The following is a 22,698-nucleotide window of genomic DNA, read 5'->3' on the forward strand; positions in this document are numbered from 1 at the left end:
AACGCCAATCTCCTTCCGTTTTACGTGCCTATATTGGCATTAGAAGATAAATAATATATTAGCATACGTACAAAATCAACGAATAATATTATGGACATCTGTTTGGAATTCGGAAATAATTCACAATCCGAGAGTTTCCGCATTGCCCGAGTATATTCTCTGAATCTCTTCCTCACTGAACATTTGTTGGAGATTCATGTCCATGATCTGACTGAGAGCCCGAGTCATATGCCCAGGGGTATAAGGATAGTCACTACCATAAAGCAAACGACTCGACTCTCCAACTCTCAGGAATCCATGGATGAGATCCGGGAATGGCATGCCGGCAAGATCAAAGAAGAATTGAGTACGAAGCAGCTCTTTGACCTGATCACTCGACAATCTCTCGCAAGACTTGAGCAGCGGAGTCGCCGAGAATGTAGTTAATCTTTCAATGAGCGGAGGCAGCATCGCCCCGCAATGAGAAACAAGGAATGTCAGTTCCTGATTTCTGGTAACTGTGCCCGATAGGATAAGATTCACAACGGCTCGAGTCGTGTCAAACAGATACTCCATCATAGGCGTTGGATACTGTGCCAGGGGCTTATCAGTCTCTGGATTGTCTAGTGAGCAGCACTGTGTCGGATGGACGAACACAACTGCCTTTCGCTCATTCAGTTTGCTGAAGACGGGATCAAATCGCGAGTCTCCCATATAGTAGCCCTGAGCATTGGTCATAAGAGCAAAGCCTACAGCACCCAGTTCTAGAGCGCGATCGATTTCCTCGAGCGAACCCTCCACATCGGGTAGAGGGAGAGAGGCAAAGAATTTGAACCGATCTGGGAACTTGCGACAAACGGTAGCAATTTCGTCATTGGTTTCGCGTGTAATCTGCTTTGCGAGCTCAAAGTTTCCAGTCTGGAGATGGGTGCCGGGTGACGTGATGCTAAGGATAGACCGTTTGATGCGAAGCCTGTCCATTATTTCAATATGAGCTTCTGGGGACCAAGACTAGTGCTATGTTAGATAGGAGTGGAGTGGTTCCCGAAGCCAACGTACTGGTATACATGGCATTCCGTCAGGTTTGTCCCAGCCTAACTTCTCGCACCACTTTCTCCATCCGTCGGGGATAATGTGACAATGAATATCAACTCTCTCGGCCATAATTTGTTTGGAGCATTAGGGTGATTCAGGGCAACGTCAGAATTAATTCCCCGAATCCATGATACATTTGCCGGAAGCACCGGCATTGAGTAGGTGGCTTGGGTCGGGATCCTCTATTGTGGGGATTTTGGAGTCTATCATAGCGGCCGCCGCCGGATCAAGAAATTTGTTGACACTTCAGTAAATTCAACGATGTGCTGGACAACGCTTAATGGCTTAGGAAAGGCTTGGTTTTCTTGATTTTCTTGATAATCTCGATGAATTTCCCCAAGTATTCAAACTAGAAATTGGGAGCATCTTTAGGCTGTAGAACTCGCCAGCTGGCTGCCCTTGTCTATATAGCGATTAGCAAGCCTTTTATATCCAATTCCTAAGTGAGTATTTACTCACTTCTTTCAGAATTAGCCTTTAATTTAACAATTCACGAAGATAGGAAACACCTAAGGCATATCCTTGATATGATCATTGTTAGTAACATTCGTTCGAATAGTCTTCAGGAAGCAGGCTTTTTTCTCTTCGGCGATTGTTTTAAGCGATTTTCAAAGGCAAGATTTCCCATTATAGCCAGCGAATAGTAGCTGAAACATTAGGTTATATTAATTGGACTGGCGCGAACTCGCTCTGCAAAATTAAAAAGTTGCTAGGCGTATTTCGTAACGACTGGATCATAGGCGCAGATTGCTGAGAAGGTTTTATCTTAGTCTTAATTCTGTGTCAAATGGTTCAAATGGGAGGCATTCCCCTTGACGTTGAATCTTTGACCCTAAAAATTCCGGCGGCACGTATGTTCTCGCTTGTCTCTGTTGAAGGACAGATAAATTCGCGAGTCGAGCGATGTATGCATCATTTCATTTCAATGGAGCACGGTAGATTAGTTTGCATAATAAGGATAACGAAACGCACAGTCTTCAATTCCGTTATTCGCAAAGTATATCATCAGAATTGATCGAAAACATAAGGCATCAGATCTTGCAATACATTTCCCAGAGGCCGGAGTCTCCGAACCAGTCTAAGAACACTTCATTGAGCCCCTGTCGCAGGAGTTCATCTCCCATATAATATCGACTTGACATGTTCAACACAGCAGTCCCAAGAACACTTTGGACCGGTTTACCAAATTTGATTGTTTCGATCGATTTCTGGAGATCCATCCAATACGGACTTTCCGGCTTCCATCGCCGTTCCGCATCCGCTACTGATGCAAGGAGTTCAAAATCTGGTAGGTTTCGAACAACTTTCCAAATCCTCGGTGCATCATAGTATGCCGGTTTGCCGTACTTGCTTAGGATGTGCTGTGTATATTCGGGATCGACCATTTGGCGAGAAGTCCGCCGCAGATAATCAATTTGCTGGTCTATGAGGCTGTGTATATCTTTTCTTTCTTGGGCAGGGTCACACTCCTTGTCTGCCTCATCAAGGAAGTATGTAAGTTCGTCCCTCAGTTTCCGCAGGCGGTACTGTGCCCATTCGGGATAAAGTGAGGCTGTGTCTGCATAGGGTCGGACATTGGTTATATAGCTGGAGTCGTAAACGTTTGGCATCTTGGAGCGATAAGAGGTGATCGTGGATATGCGTTCTTTCACGCCTTTGGCACGAGCAGCTAAATGACAGACTTCGCCGCCTTGGAGCATGACTGCGTGTCCGAGTTGTGGGCCCTCAACCTGGAGAAGATTTGTTTAGCTTAATTAGCTCACTTCAAAAATATCAGGGCAAGTTCACTTTTTGAGCTTCTCCATTTCCTTTCTTGATATATGTCTCGCCTCCAATCATTCCATCAGTCTCACTCAACATCAACACGCAAACGTATGGATACGAGTCATAACTTTTACCGGTTAGCTGTTATATTCCCGAGTGGACGTTTAGGTGAATGACATACTGCCATGGAATGATGGAGCTTTTATCTGTCAATGGGTCGTAAGCTCGATCTTCAGGACTCAGCTCGAGCGTTTCAGCCGTCGGCTCAACCCTCAGATTACTAGCCATTTCTGCGATGGTGGTGCCTTGAACTTGGATGTTAGTGTGCCCTATTTCCGTCGGCATCACAACCTCCAGAGGTACACCGATTGCTTCAGATACGAATCTCATTGTATCAGGATGCGTCCAAAAATCATTGATAAATTTCGACTTTTTCACTGCATCACGCAAGACCAATGTTCCTGGGAATGGGGAACTGGCGCAGTTTTCGATCACTTCCTTTTGGAACAGGGCTCTTCGGTAGGCCCTGACACCTTCTGCTGATAATAGTGGAAACGGCACAGTTCCCGCAATGGGAGATGTGGTCGTGCTTGAATCTAGGAGAAGTTCTTCCATTGTGAATTTCTTTATAGGGGGGACGTAGTTCAGATGCACCTGTTGGGTGAAAATTTAGACATTCGCTTTCGTAAAGTCGTGTATCTTACATAAGATTAAGAGCCACAAACTGCTAAATGTACATACCTTTGGATCAAATACATCTTCTTCCGGGGAAGAGCCCCAGGACCACCTCTTCAACAAATTGAGTGGGTTCATGGTGGGCGCAATATATGAATGGAAACCTATGTTCGTTGCTCAATTGTGACGCCTATCTATTTCAAATAATAATGTTGAGAGCATCTGAAGACTAGAAGAGAGAAGAGCCAAGTTGAAGCCCAAATTTATCCTTCAATAGTCGAAGCAACCCAAGCTATAGTTACTTAGCTAACATTGACTCATTCGGCTTCAGCGAAAATGCACCATTCCTAACTAGGAAAGACTGTCCGGAGCATATCGCTTAAATTGCATATCAGTAGGATCGCATCTCCACTTTTAGATGTTTGCCATTTGTATTAAGCTGTGTGTTGCCAATCAGATTGCTCTCGTGTGCTGCCAGTTCCTTATTACCCCACAACTTCCTGCAGGATAGGCTTCGCCATCTGCATTCGGATGGATCTGCTGCTTCGTATTTCCTGGAAAGGTAAACCAGGCATCAATTACTTTCTGCTCGCATCGCTATCTTATCAGCCTCCGTACTTGATAAGAAGCAAGGCTGGCATTCGTCAGTTAAGTGACTCCAGTTGAAGGTCAAAAGTTCAAGCATATGACATTGAGCTATTGCCTTGCACTAAGCAGATCTTATGAATGGCATGCTTGATATGCAAACGTTCATGTAGGTCTATAAGTTCTCTAGTCCACTATGGCAACCCAGCATTCACCCAGCATGATCACCCAGAAGCTAAACCACCTGTTGAGCAATTCACCCTGAATGAAGATCCAGAACAAATTTCATCATTCTCCCAAAACGACGACCTCTATGCGGCCCCCAAGTGGGAGATGTGGGCTTATTGTGTGTATTTCGTTCGAAATTATCGTCGATCCCTCTCCAATCCAAACAAGCATGCCATTTGATTGCGACGAATTCCTTCTCATCGCTAGTGGCGATACATGTTCTAGTATGCAACCGAGTGCGGTCTTTCCCTCTCGCAATTCTTCTCCTAGAACCCTGGCGTAGCATCAGACTGCTCAACCCTCGACCTCAGAGGCTATACATTCTGTGCACATTTCCATCACCAATCCATCCCCAGCCCAGACTAGCATGGTCTCCATTTGGGATTGTCTTTTTAGAGCCGCCATTCATATGGCGTGATTGCATCGGCGGAGGGTATCTCGCTTGCATCATTGTATTCTTGAGATCTGACTGTAGGGACTAGTTGTGCGGGCTTTTATCTAAGCAATTACGTCTGTGTTGGAACCGGGCCTACTCTAGTGCCCAAATTTTTGGGTTCTGTTCTTAAGAGGATTGCATTGACCGTGGATGGTGTATCTATTATTACACTAGCACCGAAGATGGGTTAGTTTGAGGTTTGGTAGACGCATCCGTCCGAACTAAAACTCATCGTCCATTCCCACTTGATGTGTATGGACAAGACAGTCTCTTGCCATGTTCCAATCTTAATTCTGACATATTGTAGTGCACCTCGTATGCCCACTAGCAGGTGCTAAAGTTTAGCGGGGCTGTTAGCCGAAGAACCTAAACCAGGCATGCCCAAACCAAGTACAAGTACCGCCTGGCCACCCCCAAAAGTCACCCGTTATTCTCTCCTCGGCATGTCTAAAATTCCGCCATTGGACTTCAACTCGGCTTTTTCAGAGCCAAAAACAAGTGACGCCAGCAAGGCTGATGAGCCTCAGGAAACCTCCTACGCATGGGTTCATACCACCCAGCCATCTCTTTTCTGGGAATCATCGCCGAGCACCCAACATCCCTTAAACTAGGAAATATGAAAGCTGCACTTAGCGCCGGCGCCGATCCAAATGAAATGGACCACGAGCGTGATCCACGTCGCAGTCTCGGTCGGCCTCTTCATTGCGCTATACGGGACTGGGGCAATCCTAACTATATTAAAGAAAACATCCCAGCAATCAAGCTACTGCTCGAACATGGTGCCGACCCCCGCCTGTCCGGTTCAGAGGTTAAGCCAGCTTCTTTAGGGCTACAATTGCCTTTGGAATGTGCAAGGCGACTAGCGATGGGCGAGTGGCGGGGGATGGATGAACTCTTGGTATGTGGGTATTATGCAGAAGCTTATCGTGTTATGAAAGAGGCTGCTGAAGATTGGATCGTACGTAAGTGCTTATGATTTTGATATTTGGTTTGCTGATATTGTGTTAAAGGAAGGGTGTGATGCAGCGATGAAGGGAAGGGGCTTTGTGGACTCGGTACTTAATCTCTTTGGCGTGCGGTAGATCAGTTGTTATAAAAGAAGCAGTGAATTTTTTGAAGGCCTAAAAGCCATTACAAAATGAAGTTTTCCTTGTAGACTTGACACCTTGCAATAGGGCCTCTTAACTGATTCATGTGATACTTGAAGAACCAGGCAGGGGATCTTTTGCATTATCCAAAGGAAAATCCTATGATCCATGGGGGTGTCCCTGTATCAATCCACTAGAAATGTATGTAGAGAAGAAGAGAGAAAGAGAATAGCTAAGAAAGTATGTAAAAGTTAAACGCTTAGAGATAGAATAAGGACCTTAGAAATACGGTGTCAACCATTACATAATCAAGCATTCATCCCCCGAGTCTTTCCCCGCAATCTCGCTTTGCGTCGGCTCAACAAGAATAGCTTCCGAGACCCTGTAGACTTTCCCATTCTCTATTTTATCCCTTCGAAGGAACATTATGCCATCTCTATAATTCTTTCAACAATCTGTGAAACCCCCTATTGCAGCTGCAGAAGCTGCTAGCACTCTACCATCATGACCCTCTCATCCCTTCTCCGCATTACTCCACGCTTAGCCCCGACCGCGGCCCGCAGAACAACGCGAGCTGCATCGTCAGTCACCACTACCCCAAATACAAAGTCATTGGATTCAATCCTTATTGCTAATCGAGGCGAAATTGCTCTGTATGTTTGATTTTGATGTTACCCCGGATTGACTGCTAATCTCTCCAGACGAGTTGGACGCACGGCTGCTGATCGTGGAATCCGTGTAACTACACTCTATACTGATCCGGATAGCAAAGCTCAGCATGCTTTGAGCTCGCCATTTGCTTTTAATTTGGGGTCGGTCTCGGCGTACCTTGACGGTGATAGGATTATTGAGATTGCGAAGAGAGAAGGGTGTCAAGCGATACATCCTGGCTATGGATTTGTGAGTTGATTGTGCATAATTCGGGCTACTAAATATGATGCTAACTGCTATTCTGATACATAGTTGAGTGAGAATTCAGCATTTGCACGAAAATGTACCGAGGCTGGGCTAGTTTTCATCGGCCCCCCATATACTGCCATTGAAGATATGGGAGACAAGAGGTGTGTTCTTTACTTCGCTTGAAATGATTATTATACTTACTGGGACTTTAATAGCCGCTCCAAGGAAATTATGACAGCCGCCGGTGTGCCGTGTGTCCCGGGCTACCACGGAGCAAACCAAGACCCAGTCTTCCTGGAAGAGCAGGCGGATCGAATCAAATATCCAGTGCTTATCAAAGCCGTCAAAGGAGGAGGTGGAAAGGGCATGCGCATTGCCAGCTCCAAATCAGAGTTCCAAGCCCAGCTTGAGTCAGCAAAGTCAGAGGCTATGAGTTCTTTTGGAGATGACAATGTACTTGTGGAGAAGTATATCACTACGCCACGACACATTGAAGTCCAGGTATTTGCAGACAAGCATGGAAACTCCGTGGCTCTTGGAGAGAGAGACTGCAGTATCCAGCGACGACACCAGAAAGTCCTGGAAGAATCTCCAGCGCCTCACCTTCCTGATGCAACTAGGAAGGATCTCTGGGACAAAGCCCGGGCGGCCGCATTGGCCGTTGGCTACGAGGGTGCTGGTACAGTCGAATTCATCTTCGATAATGACTCTGGCGAGTTCTTTTTCATGGAAATGAACACCCGCCTGCAGGTGGAGCATCCCGTTACTGAGATGGTCACCGGACAGGATCTTGTTCATTGGCAGATCCTTGTGGCCGAGGGAGCCAAGCTACCCCTTACGCAAGAGGAGGTGGAAGAACGCATTGCCCAAAGTGGCCACGGCATCGAAGCCCGCATCTATGCGGAGAACCCAGAGCAGGGTTTCATCCCTGACTCAGGGCGTCTCCTCCATGTCCGAACGCCGGCTACTTCAGACGATATCCGCATTGACGCGGGCTTCGTGGAAGGAGACGACGTCTCGGCCCATTATGATCCCATGATCTCCAAGCTTATCGTGCGGGGTGCAAACCGCGAAGAGGCCCTCCGAAAGTTGGCCGCTGCGTTAGAAGAATACGAAGTGGCCGGCCCAGTGACCAACATCGAGTTCTTAAAAACGATCTGCAAGAGCCCGGACTTCATCGCCGGCGAGGTCGAGACCGGCTACATTGAGAAGCATCGCGAAGAGCTCTTTGCCAAGAAGCCAATTGAAGACGAAGTTTTAGCCCAGGTCGCATTGGCATGCCTACAACGCGACACCGTCTCCGGCGCAAGCTCATCTGCAGGCGTCGCAGGGTCCACCATCGGATTCACACCCAGCTACCAAGAGCGACAGCTGTCATTTACCGAAAGCACGGGTCCAGGGTCTCCTGAGGGGTCTACATTCAATGTGCGAGTACAGCAAACAGCCGATAACACGTTCAATATCGAGGTCGGCGGACGAGTCTTCGAGCAGGTGGTCAGCCGACTAGATCTGACGTCGCACATTGTGACCTCCTTTTTCCCACACACGCGGCTGGACACGACCGTCGTCCGAGATGAGGACACTATTATTGTTTTCCAGCGCGGGACGCAGTACCGACTCACCGTGCCCCGGGCCAAGTGGATGGAGAAGGCGCTTGGAATGAAGGATGTCACCAACAGTGTCTTGGCGCCGATGCCATGTAAGGTTCTGCGGGTAGAGGTGCAGGCTGGAGATGTGGTGGAGAAAGATCAGCCTTTGGTTGTGATCGAGAGTATGAAAATGGAAACGGTTATCCGGAGCCCGCAACGGGGTACAATTGCCCGGGTTGTGCATCGACAAGGAGTAAGTCACGCGCCTTTACCCCTGACTTCGATCTAGAATTTTCCTGCACCCCGTGACGGGGTTTTGTGTTGATTGTTTTGATTTCGGAATTTTTCGTGTTTCCTTTTTTGTTTCTCGTTTATTGGGGCCCCTGCCGTGTCTGGGCTCTTTTTGGATTTCTCCATTCACATAACGCAAAGCTAACATGTGCCTTACAGGATCAATGTAAGAGCGGAACACCGCTGGTCGAATTCGCCGAGTCTGAATAGTTGAATATCTGGACGACTGCCTAGGAAAGAATATTCCCCTTGGTCTGCTCTTATAAAATGAGAAGGAAAAAAAAAGAATTAAGATATTATTTTACAACGCATTCAAGAGTTTAGTATCTTGGTAGCGAAATGGTATAAATTGTAGTTGATCTCCGTATGATGATAGCCCGACAAGAAAAACTGGGGTGGAACTGGGGAATCCCCACTTGAAGCGGAGTCGCTGTTAACTATTTACTCCATACCTCCATACATTACGGTTGTACATTGTTATTACTCTGCATACAACATTGTACCCTTTTGAAGCTCAAGAATCGAAGTTTGATGCCACGTCACTAGCCGGGTTTGTTATCGAATTTTTGCCACTGATGGACCGGTGAACGAAATGCATGACACAAAGATGACTAGGCGGCAAATGTGGCCCTGCTTAGCTGCAGAAAGTGACTGGTCTTTTTAGTCCTTGTAGCAAAGAGCTATGTACCTAGTACCCGCTGCACGAAGGTACTCCTGGGTTGGCTGCAGGGGAAACCTTAGAATATTCAAGAAGAAACCCTATGGAAAGAGAGATTCAACTTATCTGGCAGTAATAATGAATCTCGAATATAGATCTATCCGAGTATACTAGCAAAAGGACGTATATACATCGTTACATACATCTTAGGTACATATGTAGGATGTACACTAAACTATGTCATCCTCATAGGAAGTAGATCGATCTCCACTTTAGCTTGAGGCAATCATAGCGAGTCCCCTCTTTATACTATTTTTGTATTTACATATATTATGATTATGATCTATGAGAAAAAACAAAGTATTCAAAACGAATAATACAATTGGTCCTGCCTTTCACCGCAATTGTCACATTCCCCAGCTCCTTCGCTCCATGAAAATAATTTCCCAGACTTGTTTTCTGTACGCCCTTCCCCTACCCAGCTTTCCTTCCATCAGACCATAACCTTACATACTCATCTCCAGTGACACCAGCTGTCCACCTCAAAATGTTCAAACCAATCGCCCGGAACGCCATCAGAGCTCTAAACGCCCGCCCTGCATTCGCAGCTACCCGCCCAGCTATAGGTTTCAGACCTCTCTCATCCACGGCTTCGCTCAACAAAAACAAGAAAAGCGATGACAAAGACCCCATTCTCTCTGCAACCACCAAAGCTCCAGAGGGAGCATCCGGTGAACATGAGGGCCAATTCGCACGTACCGACGAGAGCGTACACATTGAGTATCCACCGGACAGCGAGATGCCCGCTCAGCCCGTCGCCCAGGGTCGAGGCGGTATGCATTTCAAGCGTACTCTCGCCCAATTCTCTCTCGAGAAGAAAGTCAGCTTGGTAACCGGTGGAGCTCGTGGGCTGGGTCTTGTCATGGCCCAAGCGCTCGTTGCTTCGGGCTCTGATTTGGCAATTGTTGATTTAAACAGTATGTTCAACAACGCGTGGCCGGATCAAAATACTAACATCTATGATAGAGAACGAAGCCGACGCTGCTGCTGCTTCGCTGGTTGAGCAGTTCCGCAAAGAAAACCCCGGTCTGGAGGAGTAAGTGTGGTTTTTATTTCTTCCTCAACTTTACCACAATGACTAACTCCAATACCCAGCATGCCAAACGTAACAGCCCACTACGCCGATGTCGCCAACCCAGAATCGGTCAACAATGCCCTTTCAGAAGTCATTTCCAAGCACGGGCAAATCGACAACCTAGTCACCTCAGCTGGTTTCACCGAAAACTTCGACGCAATCAACTACCCCTTCGACCGTATGCAGAAACTCTGGGGCGTCAACGTGGACGGCACATATCTTTTCGCAACAGGTGTCGCAAAGCACCTTATGGAGCGCAAAGCACCCGGCAGCATCGTCATGATTGGCTCTATGTCCGGTGCCATCGTGAACGTCCCCCAGCCCCAGGCACCGTACAATGCGGCGAAGGCTGCTGTCCGCCATCTCGCTGCTTCGCTTGCCGTTGAGTGGGCTGGTCATGACATCCGTGTGAATTGCATCAGTCCCGGATACATGCTGACTGCTCTGTGAGTTGAAACTGAATTTGTGAAGTTGAATACATTGCTAACGTTTTTCGTATAGTACGCGCAAGATCCTTGACGAGAACCCCCAGCTACGTGATCACTGGACTTCGCTCATTCCCGCTGGCAAGATGGGCACACCTGAGGATTTGATGGGAGCTGTCACTTTCTTGCTGAGTGATGCTTCCAAGTACATCACTGGAGCGGATCTCCGCGTCGATGGTGGCTACACTGTGACCTAAGCCGCTGGCGCTTGCTTCCTGCGATTTGACAGTCATATTGCATTATAGAGCGATGATATTTTGACGCATGTGCGCTTAGGACTGTTCTATCATATGTTCTGCGTTCCAATTAATCACACACAATATTCTGAACTTTTCTTTCCCAAAAACAACATCCCGAGTCTGAGCTTTTGTCTCGCTAGGGTCAACTGGCGGATCACGCGATTGAGCAAATCTGATCTTTGTGTATGCAAAAACTGAATTATTTCACCATTGACCGCCTCCCAGGGCTTTCGAGAGGTATACCTCACTCAATGGGGTCTAGATCTTCTCGCATTCTTGTACCAAACAGACGGTGTAGATCTAGAATGCAATCATCAGCCACATCTGACTCTGCATTCCGACCTTGAGTAGGTAATCCCGGTTCAGATCTTCCCGTTGTTTTAAGCATGCTGGTTACTGACCATATCTGCATTCCAGGTTTGTTTCCTAATAGTCGAGAGACCTGCATAAACCAATGTACACTAATAAATGCAGGTGCTGTTTCAGATCGAGAATCGGACATGCTCCGTTCCAAGTTACATCACTAACTCACCAAGCAATTTAAACATTACCTGCAATCTAATCAATCCAACAAAACTGCTGGGCATTAAAGTACTCGGTGCAGATTTCCCAACTGAGCATCAAATCCACAAATCCCCGTCTTGGCCCCATGTCGATCCTTTTTATCTCCGACTCTCCATGCCAAACCCACTTAATCCAAATATAAAGGGGAGCCCAACAATCACACAATGTCATTTCCAAAGCACCACCCATCATGCGTCTCCAATCATTAACCGCTTTGACCCTTCTGCAAGCCCTCCCAGCAACCACAACCCAACTCTTCAACTTCACCAACTACGTCGACATCGAAAATAGCCAACTCCGACCAAACGGCCACCTCCTCCTAACAACCTTCAACAAAGCCCAACTCTACACCCTAAACCCTTACTCCCCAACACCCCAAGCAGAGCTCATCGCCGCCCTCCCAGGCGCAACAGCCCTGACAGGCATCGCCCAAATCGCGTACGACAGATACGCCGTCGTAGGCGGCGTCCGCGGGTCGTACCACTATGACAACGAGACGCTGTACGCAGTCGATCTGAACGGCGTGCCGCGCGTTGATATCATCGCGCGCATCCCGGACGCCGAGATGCTGAATGGCATGGCGGCTTTGCCGTGGCGGCCGGATGTCGTTTTGATTGCGGATTCGCGGCTGGGACGGATTTTCCGCGTCGATACGAGGACAGGGGTGGTGGAGGTTGTGTTTGAAGATCAGGCGCTGGCTGCGCCTGCTAATGCTACGCTGCCGATTGGGATAAATGGGTTGCAGGTTTTTGGGGAGTTTGTTTTTTTCACTAATAGTGCGCGCAATACTTTTGCTAGGATACCGGTTAGTGGGGATGGGAGGGTGTTTGGGAGTGTTGAGGTTGTTGCAAAGTTGGATGCTGCTGCTGGTGGGGATGATTGGGATGATTTTGCTTTTGATGGGGAGGGTAATGCGTATGTTGCGCAGCCGGGTAATGCAATTGCTAGGATTGGGGTTGATGGAATACAGAGTATTGTTGCTGGGGGTGGTGATAGTTTGGATATTATTGGACCTACTTCTGTGCAGATTGCTCCCGGTGGGAAGTGGGCTTATGTTACTACTCGGGGTGGTGAAGAGAATGGTTATACTTACAGTGGTCAGGTGGTTGCTGTTCGGATTTAGGAGATGTGCAGAGAGGGGTTTGTAAATAATCTTAGACTGTAGATAGCATCGATTGACGTTGATCTTCTTTATCAACATGTGTTTATTCACTCGCAGATCTGAACTTCTCCAATCTATTTAGTAATGATATCGAAAGCTGAGGTTCTCTTTGTCAGTCAGATCATCAAATGCATTATCCAAGTTCATTTCGGATGCCCGCCAATCCTGCTCCTGTATCTGTAAGCACACTATACCAAGCTAGGTACAGAAAAACTCACCTGAAAAGCATCCTTCCTTGCATTTTCGCTCTTCAGATACCACCTCAGACTAAGCAGCAAAATGACGATAACTCCATAGCAGCCCATATGAACCGAGAAGCAAGTGAAGTATCTCGGTGCATCCTTTGACTGAAACACCTGCGGGCCGATCATATTTCCTACCGCCCAGGCAAAGAACAGCGAGGCAGTACTTACAGACTTCTTCGTCTGGCCGGCGACATTGCGGGATAAAAGCGACATCAAAAGAGTGGTTGTACCCCAGAAGGAGAGGGTACACCAGTATCCGATTAGAAGACCGATACGTGTCGAGTGAGAGATTGGGACGGCTGAGAATTGTGAGCACAGTTGAGCAAAGACAAGGTTGGATAGGAGACTTGCCCATCAGAACTGCTGTTCCTGCTATGTTTGGCATGAGGAAGATCTATGTTCATCAGCAACATAACTTTTATACCGACGGATAGCATTACCAGTTGAAAGATAATGGTTTGGTTAAAACGCCGCGAGAGCCACGCAGAGGTCAAAAGGACAAAACATTGAACGCCTCCATTTACCATAGAAAGAAGCTCAGTTTGCAGTTCCGTAAAGCCGAAATTCTTGATCAGGATCGTCGAGAAAGATCCGAGACCGCCGGTTGGTATTTGGATGCTGGTATCACAAGAGTCAGCAATGAGATAGAAGAAACCAGCATGGATGCGTACATAATCTGGATCAAAATATACAACCAAACCTGCGGGTCTTGAATAGCTTCCAAAACATGCGCCTTTTTGAACCTCTTATTCTGGATACCCGTTTGATTGGCTCTGACCCGCTCGATCATGAGCACGCGGTCTGTTTCTGAAAAACAGTGCGCGCGCATGGGACTGTCCGGCATCCACCAGAAGACAAACATTGACCACACACAGGTTATAGAGCCGAGGAGAATGAACAGGAATTGCCAGGACTTCAAAATCGGCGAATGGACATGGCTCATGCCGTATGCGAACAGACCACCGCAGATTCCTTGGACGCCATTCTGTAGTTCTTGTTAGACATCTCGTGCCAATGATGTCAATTCTTATGTACTGACCATTCCCTAAAGGCGAGTCAGTAGTGAAGTCGGACCTTCGATCGAAATGAAACTTACAAACCAGTAAGTCACAATATGGGCTTGTTCCTCTCGCTTGTACCACATAGATGATAATAGCAGGAAGGTAGGCTGAGAGACGGCTTCGAAAATACCGAGGAGTACTCTAAGCGCCGCGAGGATAGTAAAGTTGAAACCGAAACATGTCATCGTCAAAGTCAAACCCCACAGAAAGATATTCGCAGCAAGATACTTCGCAATCGGCACCTTCTGCACAATCAGATTGGTCGGATATTCCGCAAACAAAATACCAAAGTATATAACGGTATGAAGCCAAGAGTACTAAACAAAAAGCTTAGCAAAGCCCCTACAGGTGAGGTCCAATGGCGATACTAACATCCTGCCCAACAAGATGTGCATCTTCCTGGATGCCCATGATGGCCGCATAGCTGATAGCGTTCTTGTCCAGCGATTGCAGGAAATAGGTGCCTACCATAACAATGAGAACGCGCTTGTTGATCATATGTCGGAGCCGCTTGCTAGTCGCTTCGTCGACTTGGACGTTATCAGCGGCGACGACGTATTTGCGCAGTTCCTCATCAATGCCGATATGCTTGCTTGAAACGACGTCTGGATCGGGGGACCCAATGCGCTCGAGGTGATCCTGCGTTGGTTTCGTGTCGCCCATGCTGAGTGTCGTCGTGCTTGCTGGTCCGCTTTCTCCACATCTGCATCTGCATCATGCATCTTATACGATAGCTTATACAGTCTGCGGCATTGGCACTTGCGGGGTATACAAGTCGGCATGCGAAAGCTCATAACCGAATTCAAGAATGCGGGGATTTCGATCCAATCGTAGGGCTTGAGTTATCTCTTTGTTGCGATACTGCGTTGCATGAGAATACAGTCCTATAGAATCATTGAAGCACAATCCAGAGATCATATCCGATTGGTCTTCTGAGATGTCTTTGTGGCGCGGAAATGTCAATTTTGGATCGGTTGGCTTTGATACTCGAGCGGAAAAGCACTTGCGGCTGCCGAGTGGTGGAGAAAACAGGGGTTCAGATCCTGGGGTAGAGCGCCAAGCTCGGTAAGGACAAAATACACGGCACTCGATGAGGGGCTGTAGATACGAGAGCCGATGACCCGGAATATATGGCGTGGTTTGGACTCTCATTGATGGAACGTCTACTGGGGTCTGCGAACGATTGTCGATCGCTTTTCCGGTGGATGCTTTTATAACATAGATGACAGAGCCAACGATTTCTCGCTAGGCTACTCCAATTTTCCAAATCATCGTCTTTTCTCTCAATTTGACAAAATGCCGGATAACGCATTGTCAGTGTTTCTCTCTCCTGACGGGGTAGAGAATGTACCATTTGAGATCAAAACGCCACTTGCCAAGATGACCTTATCCGATACAAAAGCCTTGGCTTTGAAGCTTGTTGACAGTCTCGTTCATCTGAAAGACACGTCTGGTGAATTCCGAGTACCGATTCCCACTGGTGGCTTCAAAGTTGATTCCAAATCATGGAATAATTGGGAGTGGACACAGGGCGTTGGATTGTATGGCATGTGGATGCTTTTCGAGATCACTGGCGATGAATCAGTACTCGGGCATATCCAAGCTTGGTTCGATCAGCAATTTGCGAAAGGAACGCCGACGAAGAATGTTAATAGTATGGCTCCTATGTTGACTCTTGCTTATTTGTATGAGCGGACGGGGAAATCTGAGTATCGGGCCTATTTGGACTCGTGGGCTGAGTATATCATGGATGGGATTCCACGGACTGAGGGTGGGTTAAATATTTCAATATTTGCTTTAATGATAAATTTGTAATATCGTTGGGCATTGGACTAATTTCCCAACAGAAAACGGAATTCAGCACATTACCTTCCGACAAGTCAACGAAGGTCAGCTATGGGACGACACCTTGATGATGTGTGTCTTGCCTCTGGCCAAAATTGGAGTGCTGCTCAATCGACCCGCATACGTCGAAGAAGCCAAGCGTCAGTTTCTTCTGCACATCAAATATCTAGTGGACAACCGCACAGGGCTGTGGTATCACGGCTGGACATTCTTGGAAAGACACAATTTCGCAGAGGCCTTGTGGGGAAGAGGCAACTCATGGATCACCATCGCGATCCCTGAGTTTTTACCCCTTCTCCAGCTTCCTCTTGGTGATCATTTTAGAGAATATCTCATCTCGACTCTTGACCAGCAGGTTTCTGCGCTGAAGAAATTCCAAAACGAGAATGGACTGTGGCATACCCTTATCGATGACCCTGCGTCATACTTGGAGGTCTCTGCGTCGGCAGGCTTTGCATTTGGAATTTTGAAGGGTGTGAGACTAGGATATCTTTCCAAAGAGCACCGATCGGTTGGTCTCAAGGGACTAGAGGCTGTTCTCAACAATGTGAATGAGAAAGGCTTGGTGCAGAATGTAAGCTTTGGAACGCCAATGGGGCCGACTAAGGACTTTTACAAGGCAATCAAACTCACGGCCATGCCTTATGGGCAAGCAATGACGCTTTTGTGCATGGTGGAGTTGATCAAGCGGTTTTTGTAATTAGATGCTACCTAGACAAGATTTCATAGAAGGCATTCCAGGCTTGCAACAATGATGCCTACGAAAGATACAATTTCATAACCAAAGCAAGATATAATGTTAGAGAACATTGGCTGTCGACTAATTTGTTGTATAACTAGGTCAAAAACATAGAAGGAAGAGATGAGTGAACGACTAAAAAGGCCTTAGGTCGACGCAAACGCAAACGAGGCCAATGAAGAAAGCGCCAATTTCGGAACAAGCAACTTGTGTGGAGACGCTTATGTTGTTGAATGTACTTTCCCCTTCCGTTTTCAAAAACTCTGTGGCAACTTCCTCCACCTTTCTTGAATAGGAAAAGTGTGGATCGAAATTGGGAAAAAAGTGGAAAGGTCCACATGCTCCGAAGCCACAACCTCAAGTTTATAAAGTGGAGAGGTGGGATTTGACTTTTTGATGATCGTCAATCCATAGATTCGATGACTAGGACTGTTTCTCGAGATCTAGCATTTCTATATATAGGTTTTCATTTCCACTTTTCAAACACCGAGAAAGCAAGATGTGATGTATTTGATTATGTCTGCCCCGAATAGTCTTGCTATCAGGCAAGTTCATCGATAGGTTGTCGACAGCATCAATGACGCATACACACTTTTGCATTGAGACCGGGGATTATGCCATGTGTCGTTCTAGGAGTTATGGATTGCCATAGCTTGGTCTCTAGGCATGAAATCTACTAAATCATCCACAATGCCAAGAAGGAATGTGGAAGGGAGCATAGCTGGATCTTTTTGGAAGAAAGAACTATAAATAGCACCAAGTAAAAAGCCACTTTAGTCCCAATTCTAGACATTTGAAATTGTCATAACCATCTCAGAGAAGCTAAGCTAAGGTAGACTAGTGGCGATTGTTTTTCAATAACTTACTTTAAATCAAGCTTTGAAGATTTTTCAACAGAATCAATCTTCTACGTTGTACTGGTACACCGTTTGCGGATGTTTTGTGGAGAAATGTCCCCCAGCTTTTCTCCGCATACCACATACATGACTCAGACGCGTCAAAATCCAGGGGTTTAAGTGAATGTCACCTCGGCAGCCCTTCTCGAATAGTTTGAAGGAAATTTCTCCAGTCCAACTGCATCAGATTGCGGCGATCTGTGTCACATGTAGCAACTTGGCCGGTCACTAATAGGGCCGTCTTTGATATACCTATCCCTGCTTGCAAGAGACGCGCAATCGAGAATGTAATAATAAGAGGCGGGGGTTGTCTACTTTCTTTCATCACAATTGGTTTTCTGTCTAAATGAATTTATTTTATTTTTCAAATCTCTGTTCCGAATAGACTCATCGTCTACAAGAAATACAGAACGGTGAAGCCCAATCCCGGCCCGTCCCGGTGATCCCGACAAAACAACGGGGATGATACGAGTTTGACCATTTGGATCTGCAAAAATCCCCATACTGTGTGGGAATTCCTGGAATCAGGGAAGATCTATCGATAAGGACTTTTCTGGACTTCTGAATCTAGAAGGGGTCCACGTACCCCCCGCCTTGACCGGTACAGTTATCAAGGGTCAGCTTCTTTGTCTCAGGTACACTCCCCTTTTTTTCTGTTGCATTTCACACATTCTCTGTAATTGTTGTGATTTTTTCTATTACATTCATGTGAAGCAAGAAAACAGATCTATTGCATGCATTCACAGGACCATCGATCAAACGTTCAAACTGACGCAATCGTGATACCTCAGGATTTGATTTTCTTCTCGACGTCTTGAAGATTTAACCTCTTAACCTCTAAATTTGCCACTCTACAGTAGTACGAGAAATCAAGAGGTCGGAGAGATTTTTGGCTTGCGGTTTGCAATTTCAAGCTCGTTTATGTTGTCAATCACTTTTGTTTCCTATTGAGCACAAAGGATGAAAGCAAGCCTTGAGTCTACCCCATCACCGTCCACGCGACATTCGGGACTTGATCATTACCCTCCTTGGCCTCACTATTGATCTCTGGTATCTTGAACTCCGTGTCATTTTAACTGCGGTTCAAGATGGAGCCAAAGCTCCCACAGGGTCTGGTAACTGTGTCGGGCGTTCCTTCGAGCGACGTCTTACAACAAGATAATCTGAGTGCTGGGATTTACAAGAACCTGTGGCGAGGTAAGACCCGTTCAGATCCTACTTCAATCATATAAAGTATCTTCGTGCTGACTGAGGCCAAATAGTCTACTACACATCACGTTTGGCCAGCAATGACGAGACTGAGCATCGCCTAGAACATCTTTTCTGGCGGATATGGAGTACCAAACGACTGTCGAGCCACATGAACACTAACACCTTGGATCGTCTCATCTTAAGAATCAAATCAGCCGAAGTATTGGTGGGACAAAAAGTGATTGCTCAGCAAACGATGTCGTCGCTTACTGAGGGAAGTAACAATGAAAAGGTAAACATAAAACACGATTGCCCCTCGCCATCTCAACCCCATACTCACCAACTTTCAAAGCCAACTGAGCAAATCAAGCCCTGCGATGTTGGAGCTTGCTCCATTCACCCCATATTGAAGAAACCCCAGCCAACCCAAATCGAATCACATAAGAGCACTCGCCTCCTCCTCGACACTCCCACCGGCACAAAGATCACCCTCAACCCTTCCATCTCTCCCACCGCAAGCATGGCCTCGCCAACTTCCATCCCCGACCTTGCGACTTCCCCAACTCCCATGCTCGATATTACAACCCGCCAAGCTCCAAAGAAGACTCATCTGGCCGCCACTCGCAATGGCCGAGGCCCACGACGCCGTCCAGTCTTCAACCGCCGCAAGTCTTCACAGACTCCGCTTCCAAGGACTCCTCCTATTACAACTCCTCCTCCCCGTCGCCGCTCCGAGCCAGCCGCAAAGCCCGAGCCAGCCAATGAGAGGTACGAGGACAGCTATGTGGAGCTGGGACTTCTGCAGCACCTGAGTTTCCGCGACGAAGAAGACCAAATTGCGCGGGATCTCGGACACGAAATTGCTCCTGAGCCGAAGCCCGCCAACCCACCTGTTTCGCTATTCGATGAGGATTTCATCGAAGATATCGTCCCCGAAGTCACCAACAAGACCAAGGCTTCGCCGGTTCCATTTCCTCGAGCTTCATCTCTCAAGCATCCGATGTTGAGCCCTGAAGACTGCAGCCGCGTCAAGCATTCTTTCGACGTTAAGGATCTCGATTTACCCGGTGGACCTGAGCTTGCTTCAGCCGATGATGTTGATGGAGACTGGATGGATGTCGACGCCATTGATTCGACGCTTCCTGTCTCTCAGCCGTTCAAGAATCTTGTCGAACATCGTGAAAATGTTGCTGATCGGGCTCGCGCGATTATTCAGACCCAGGTCACCCCTGCTGTTATCCCTGCAGCAGACAAGCATACTCCTTTGCTACCACTAAGCATGGAGGGAGTAAAGTTGTGATTGATACTTGATGCATGAGTGACCGAGCTCTGATCCTAATATCTCGATTTCCTTGAGTACATCTTTCTGTATCCTGCCAGACCAGACTCTCCCTTGTACATTACCATGCCTCAGTGCATACTGAATATCCCTTACTGGGAACACCACCATAACGAATAAATGTATTTCCTAGCATTTTGGAGCTGTTGATAGCACAAATGGGGTTGACCACAGGAAAAGGTCTTTGCATACCGTATGGCTCGAAATCATTGTTTCAGCTGCGTTCTAATATGGATGAAACGATGATGGCATTCGTCTATCACATTGGGATTGCTGATGGAAATACTCCAATGACAAGAATCGTGACCTTAGGTATTGCCCAACCAATGAAGAAGAATTTCAAATACTAGTTGCTGAGCCTACCTCACTCATGTTCTCCACTTTAATGATTGTACAGTACACGAATACAATTGATAACTTGTCAAAACCTAGTCTCTACTTACGGTATTTTAGTCATACATGTGATGGACAGGGGCATAAAGCTTGTATTGGAAAGGACGCCGTGATAATCGGCAAAAGAACCCAACACCAAAACTCCCAAACACACAAACGAAACAAAAAGAAAGCCAACGCCATACCTCCCACCATGCTTAAATGTCATCAAGACACGCATCAAGAAAGGCAACTCATGATCAAAGCACTCCAGCCCGCTGGTATCTAAGCCTCAATCTCCTTCTCAACATCAATAGCGCTCGTCCGCTTACTCTTGTACCAGCGCACCGCAATCCATAAAGCAGACGCAACCCAGAACCCAAGATTAACAAGATCGACCCAAACACCATGACGCATACGATTGATCTTCGAAGCATCGTCATCATCAGCCTTAGGATAAACACCAATATACAACTTAGCGAAGACGCCGAAAAGCGCCAACCACAGCACGCAGAGAATAAGCTCCCAAACCAACTGCGGCAGCAGGAGAGTCATGCCGGGTGACGCGTTCGTACCGAGCTTCTTCGAGACGAAGGGCTTGACGAGACGAACGAGAGCCGTGGTCGTTGCTAGGGCGCCGACGACAAGGGCGTACACCCACTGGCTGCGCGAGATGTTGTTCTTGTGGTCGTGGCGGACGTCACGGCCGTACAGGCCGATGACGGTTAGACCGAAGACGAATTGGAGGAAGCGCAGGATGGAGAATATGATGGATTTTGGCCTGCTGGTTTTGGTTTGCTCTGGTGGGGAGAAGTCCATTGTTGTTCCTGGGACTGCGCCTTTTGGGTACCCGCCTAGTGGGTAGGGTTCGTCGGGTGGGTAGGGTGGGTAGACGCCTGCTTCTTGGAACTGTTCGTGTTGTTTGCGGAGGTCGCGCTTTTTCTTTTGCTTTTTGGCTTGGGACCAGCCGAATTTGAGGGCTGGTTTGACGAGCATGGGGAGTAGGGTTGCCATTGGATTGGTGTGGAGGTGGGTGTTGCAGGAAGGTTGGGGTGGATGGTGTGAGTTGGGATTGAAAGGTGCTATCAAGGTCGATGATGCTCTTTTATTGGGATATAGCGCACAGCGCAGTTCTCACAAGTTCGAGAGGAAATGTGAACGTGTAGATATTGTTGATTCAGTAGACCAGATGCCGAATAAGAATGAGAGGTATTGTCGAGAATGAATAGTCAACAAAGAGAAAGTTGCCGTATATTGAGAATAGAAAGTAAATGTATAGAACAAAAAGAAAGAAAGAATAATAGAATGAAGTGAAAGAAAGACGAGGCTGTGGTTTCATCAATACAAGAAGCAAGACCAGCAGTTCTTTATAGATATAGCTCTAAGAAACCACGACAATTCGTCAGGACCCACTAACAAAGCTCAATGTTACTATTTTCTGCAGCAGATGAAGATGAAACAATTCTTTCTTCTTTCAGATTTGCGCGGCTCGCTCTTACGTCTCCCATGTCGTCTGTTACATGTCCTCCTTCATGTCCATCCAAAGACACCAAACCGGGATGCAGAGATGAAACGTACGCAAGGATCGAAATAGAATGCCAAGCGTTGCCAAAGATGGTTTATGCAGACTTTTCTAGGATTGCAGAATTATACTCTGCTTCAGTTCGCGCGCGCTAGGTCGGGTTTGATGTCGTTTCAGCGCGGCGCTTGATGCTAACCCACGATCCAATCAGGTGGTGCTACGGTCTATCCAAGATTGACAGCTTACCGGAACAATCAAAATAGCAGAAAATGATTCTGCAGACTTTTTTTTAGTGCTTTTAACTCTGCCACCTGATTGGTCTCTACTGAAGAGTTGCAGAGGCTAGTAGAGGAAACACCTGCGCGGCTATAGCCTCGTCTTGTTTGTGAGCATTGTAAAACTACCGGGCCACCAGAGTAGGGATATTGTCATTTTCGCTGACTACGTAGGCTTGAAGATAGATATTTTACTTGCAGAGTAGAAGCTTGTTGATCAGTCTAAGAGATATAAGTGTCAAATTGTATCAAGTTAATTGTGAAGATATCAGAAGGGAATGATTTCTCTTTTCCTTATATACAAGACATGTAGTCAGGCAATACGGTCCAAATGCTTATG

General features: G+C 47.0%; 10 protein-coding genes across 10 annotated transcripts; 6 read left to right on the forward strand and 4 right to left on the reverse strand.

Annotated features, from left to right (window-relative positions):
- Positions 1–120: 120 nt before the first annotated feature.
- N7529_011136 (amidohydrolase family protein) lies at positions 121–960 on the reverse strand (the record flags this gene model as incomplete). The annotated part of the gene is made up of 1 exon (XM_057246662.1): positions 121–960. The coding sequence occupies one exon, from the start codon at positions 958–960 to the stop codon at positions 121–123; it is 840 nt and encodes a 279-aa protein (XP_057092011.1).
- Positions 961–2,105: 1,145 nt separating this feature from the next.
- On the reverse strand, positions 2,106–3,651 carry N7529_011137 (uncharacterized protein; the record flags this gene model as incomplete). Its single annotated transcript, XM_057246663.1, has 4 exons — positions 2,106–2,804; positions 2,863–2,965; positions 3,020–3,492; positions 3,580–3,651. 4 exons carry the CDS (start codon positions 3,649–3,651, stop codon positions 2,106–2,108), a joined length of 1,347 nt encoding a protein of 448 aa, XP_057092012.1.
- A 1,727-nt stretch (positions 3,652–5,378) lies between these two features.
- N7529_011138 (uncharacterized protein) lies at positions 5,379–5,783 on the forward strand (the record flags this gene model as incomplete). The annotated part of the gene is made up of 2 exons (XM_057246664.1): positions 5,379–5,724; positions 5,773–5,783. 2 exons carry the CDS (start codon positions 5,379–5,381, stop codon positions 5,781–5,783), a joined length of 357 nt encoding a protein of 118 aa, XP_057092013.1.
- A 571-nt stretch (positions 5,784–6,354) lies between these two features.
- Positions 6,355–8,840, forward strand: N7529_011139 (acetyl/propionyl/methylcrotonyl-CoA carboxylase subunit alpha; the record flags this gene model as incomplete). Its single annotated transcript, XM_057246665.1, has 5 exons — positions 6,355–6,503; positions 6,552–6,750; positions 6,814–6,911; positions 6,966–8,592; positions 8,790–8,840. 5 exons carry the CDS (start codon positions 6,355–6,357, stop codon positions 8,838–8,840), a joined length of 2,124 nt encoding a protein of 707 aa, XP_057092014.1.
- Positions 8,841–9,835: 995 nt separating this feature from the next.
- N7529_011140 (uncharacterized protein) lies at positions 9,836–11,105 on the forward strand (the record flags this gene model as incomplete). The annotated part of the gene is made up of 4 exons (XM_057246666.1): positions 9,836–10,265; positions 10,315–10,384; positions 10,444–10,869; positions 10,925–11,105. 4 exons carry the CDS (start codon positions 9,836–9,838, stop codon positions 11,103–11,105), a joined length of 1,107 nt encoding a protein of 368 aa, XP_057092015.1.
- A 796-nt stretch (positions 11,106–11,901) lies between these two features.
- On the forward strand, positions 11,902–12,834 carry N7529_011141 (uncharacterized protein; the record flags this gene model as incomplete). Its single annotated transcript, XM_057246667.1, has 1 exon — positions 11,902–12,834. One exon carries the CDS (start codon positions 11,902–11,904, stop codon positions 12,832–12,834), a length of 933 nt encoding a protein of 310 aa, XP_057092016.1.
- A 117-nt stretch (positions 12,835–12,951) lies between these two features.
- On the reverse strand, positions 12,952–14,842 carry N7529_011142 (uncharacterized protein; the record flags this gene model as incomplete). Its single annotated transcript, XM_057246668.1, has 7 exons — positions 12,952–13,044; positions 13,092–13,417; positions 13,543–13,736; positions 13,790–14,103; positions 14,158–14,163; positions 14,215–14,496; positions 14,552–14,842. The coding sequence occupies 7 exons, from the start codon at positions 14,840–14,842 to the stop codon at positions 12,952–12,954; spliced, it is 1,506 nt and encodes a 501-aa protein (XP_057092017.1).
- Positions 14,843–15,475: 633 nt separating this feature from the next.
- N7529_011143 (glycoside hydrolase family 88/105 protein) lies at positions 15,476–16,724 on the forward strand (the record flags this gene model as incomplete). Its single annotated transcript, XM_057246669.1, has 2 exons — positions 15,476–15,950; positions 16,027–16,724. 2 exons carry the CDS (start codon positions 15,476–15,478, stop codon positions 16,722–16,724), a joined length of 1,173 nt encoding a protein of 390 aa, XP_057092018.1.
- Positions 16,725–18,747: 2,023 nt separating this feature from the next.
- N7529_011144 (uncharacterized protein) lies at positions 18,748–20,150 on the forward strand (the record flags this gene model as incomplete). The annotated part of the gene is made up of 2 exons (XM_057246670.1): positions 18,748–18,856; positions 18,922–20,150. 2 exons carry the CDS (start codon positions 18,748–18,750, stop codon positions 20,148–20,150), a joined length of 1,338 nt encoding a protein of 445 aa, XP_057092019.1.
- A 696-nt stretch (positions 20,151–20,846) lies between these two features.
- N7529_011145 (MARVEL domain-containing protein) lies at positions 20,847–21,575 on the reverse strand (the record flags this gene model as incomplete). Its single annotated transcript, XM_057246671.1, has 1 exon — positions 20,847–21,575. The coding sequence occupies one exon, from the start codon at positions 21,573–21,575 to the stop codon at positions 20,847–20,849; it is 729 nt and encodes a 242-aa protein (XP_057092020.1).
- Positions 21,576–22,698: the final 1,123 nt, after the last annotated feature.

The sequence above is a fragment of the Penicillium soppii genome, assembly GCF_028829465.1.
Source record: "Penicillium soppii strain IBT 18220 chromosome Unknown utg000010l, whole genome shotgun sequence".
Taxonomy (NCBI): Eukaryota; Fungi; Ascomycota; class Eurotiomycetes; order Eurotiales; family Aspergillaceae; genus Penicillium; species Penicillium soppii.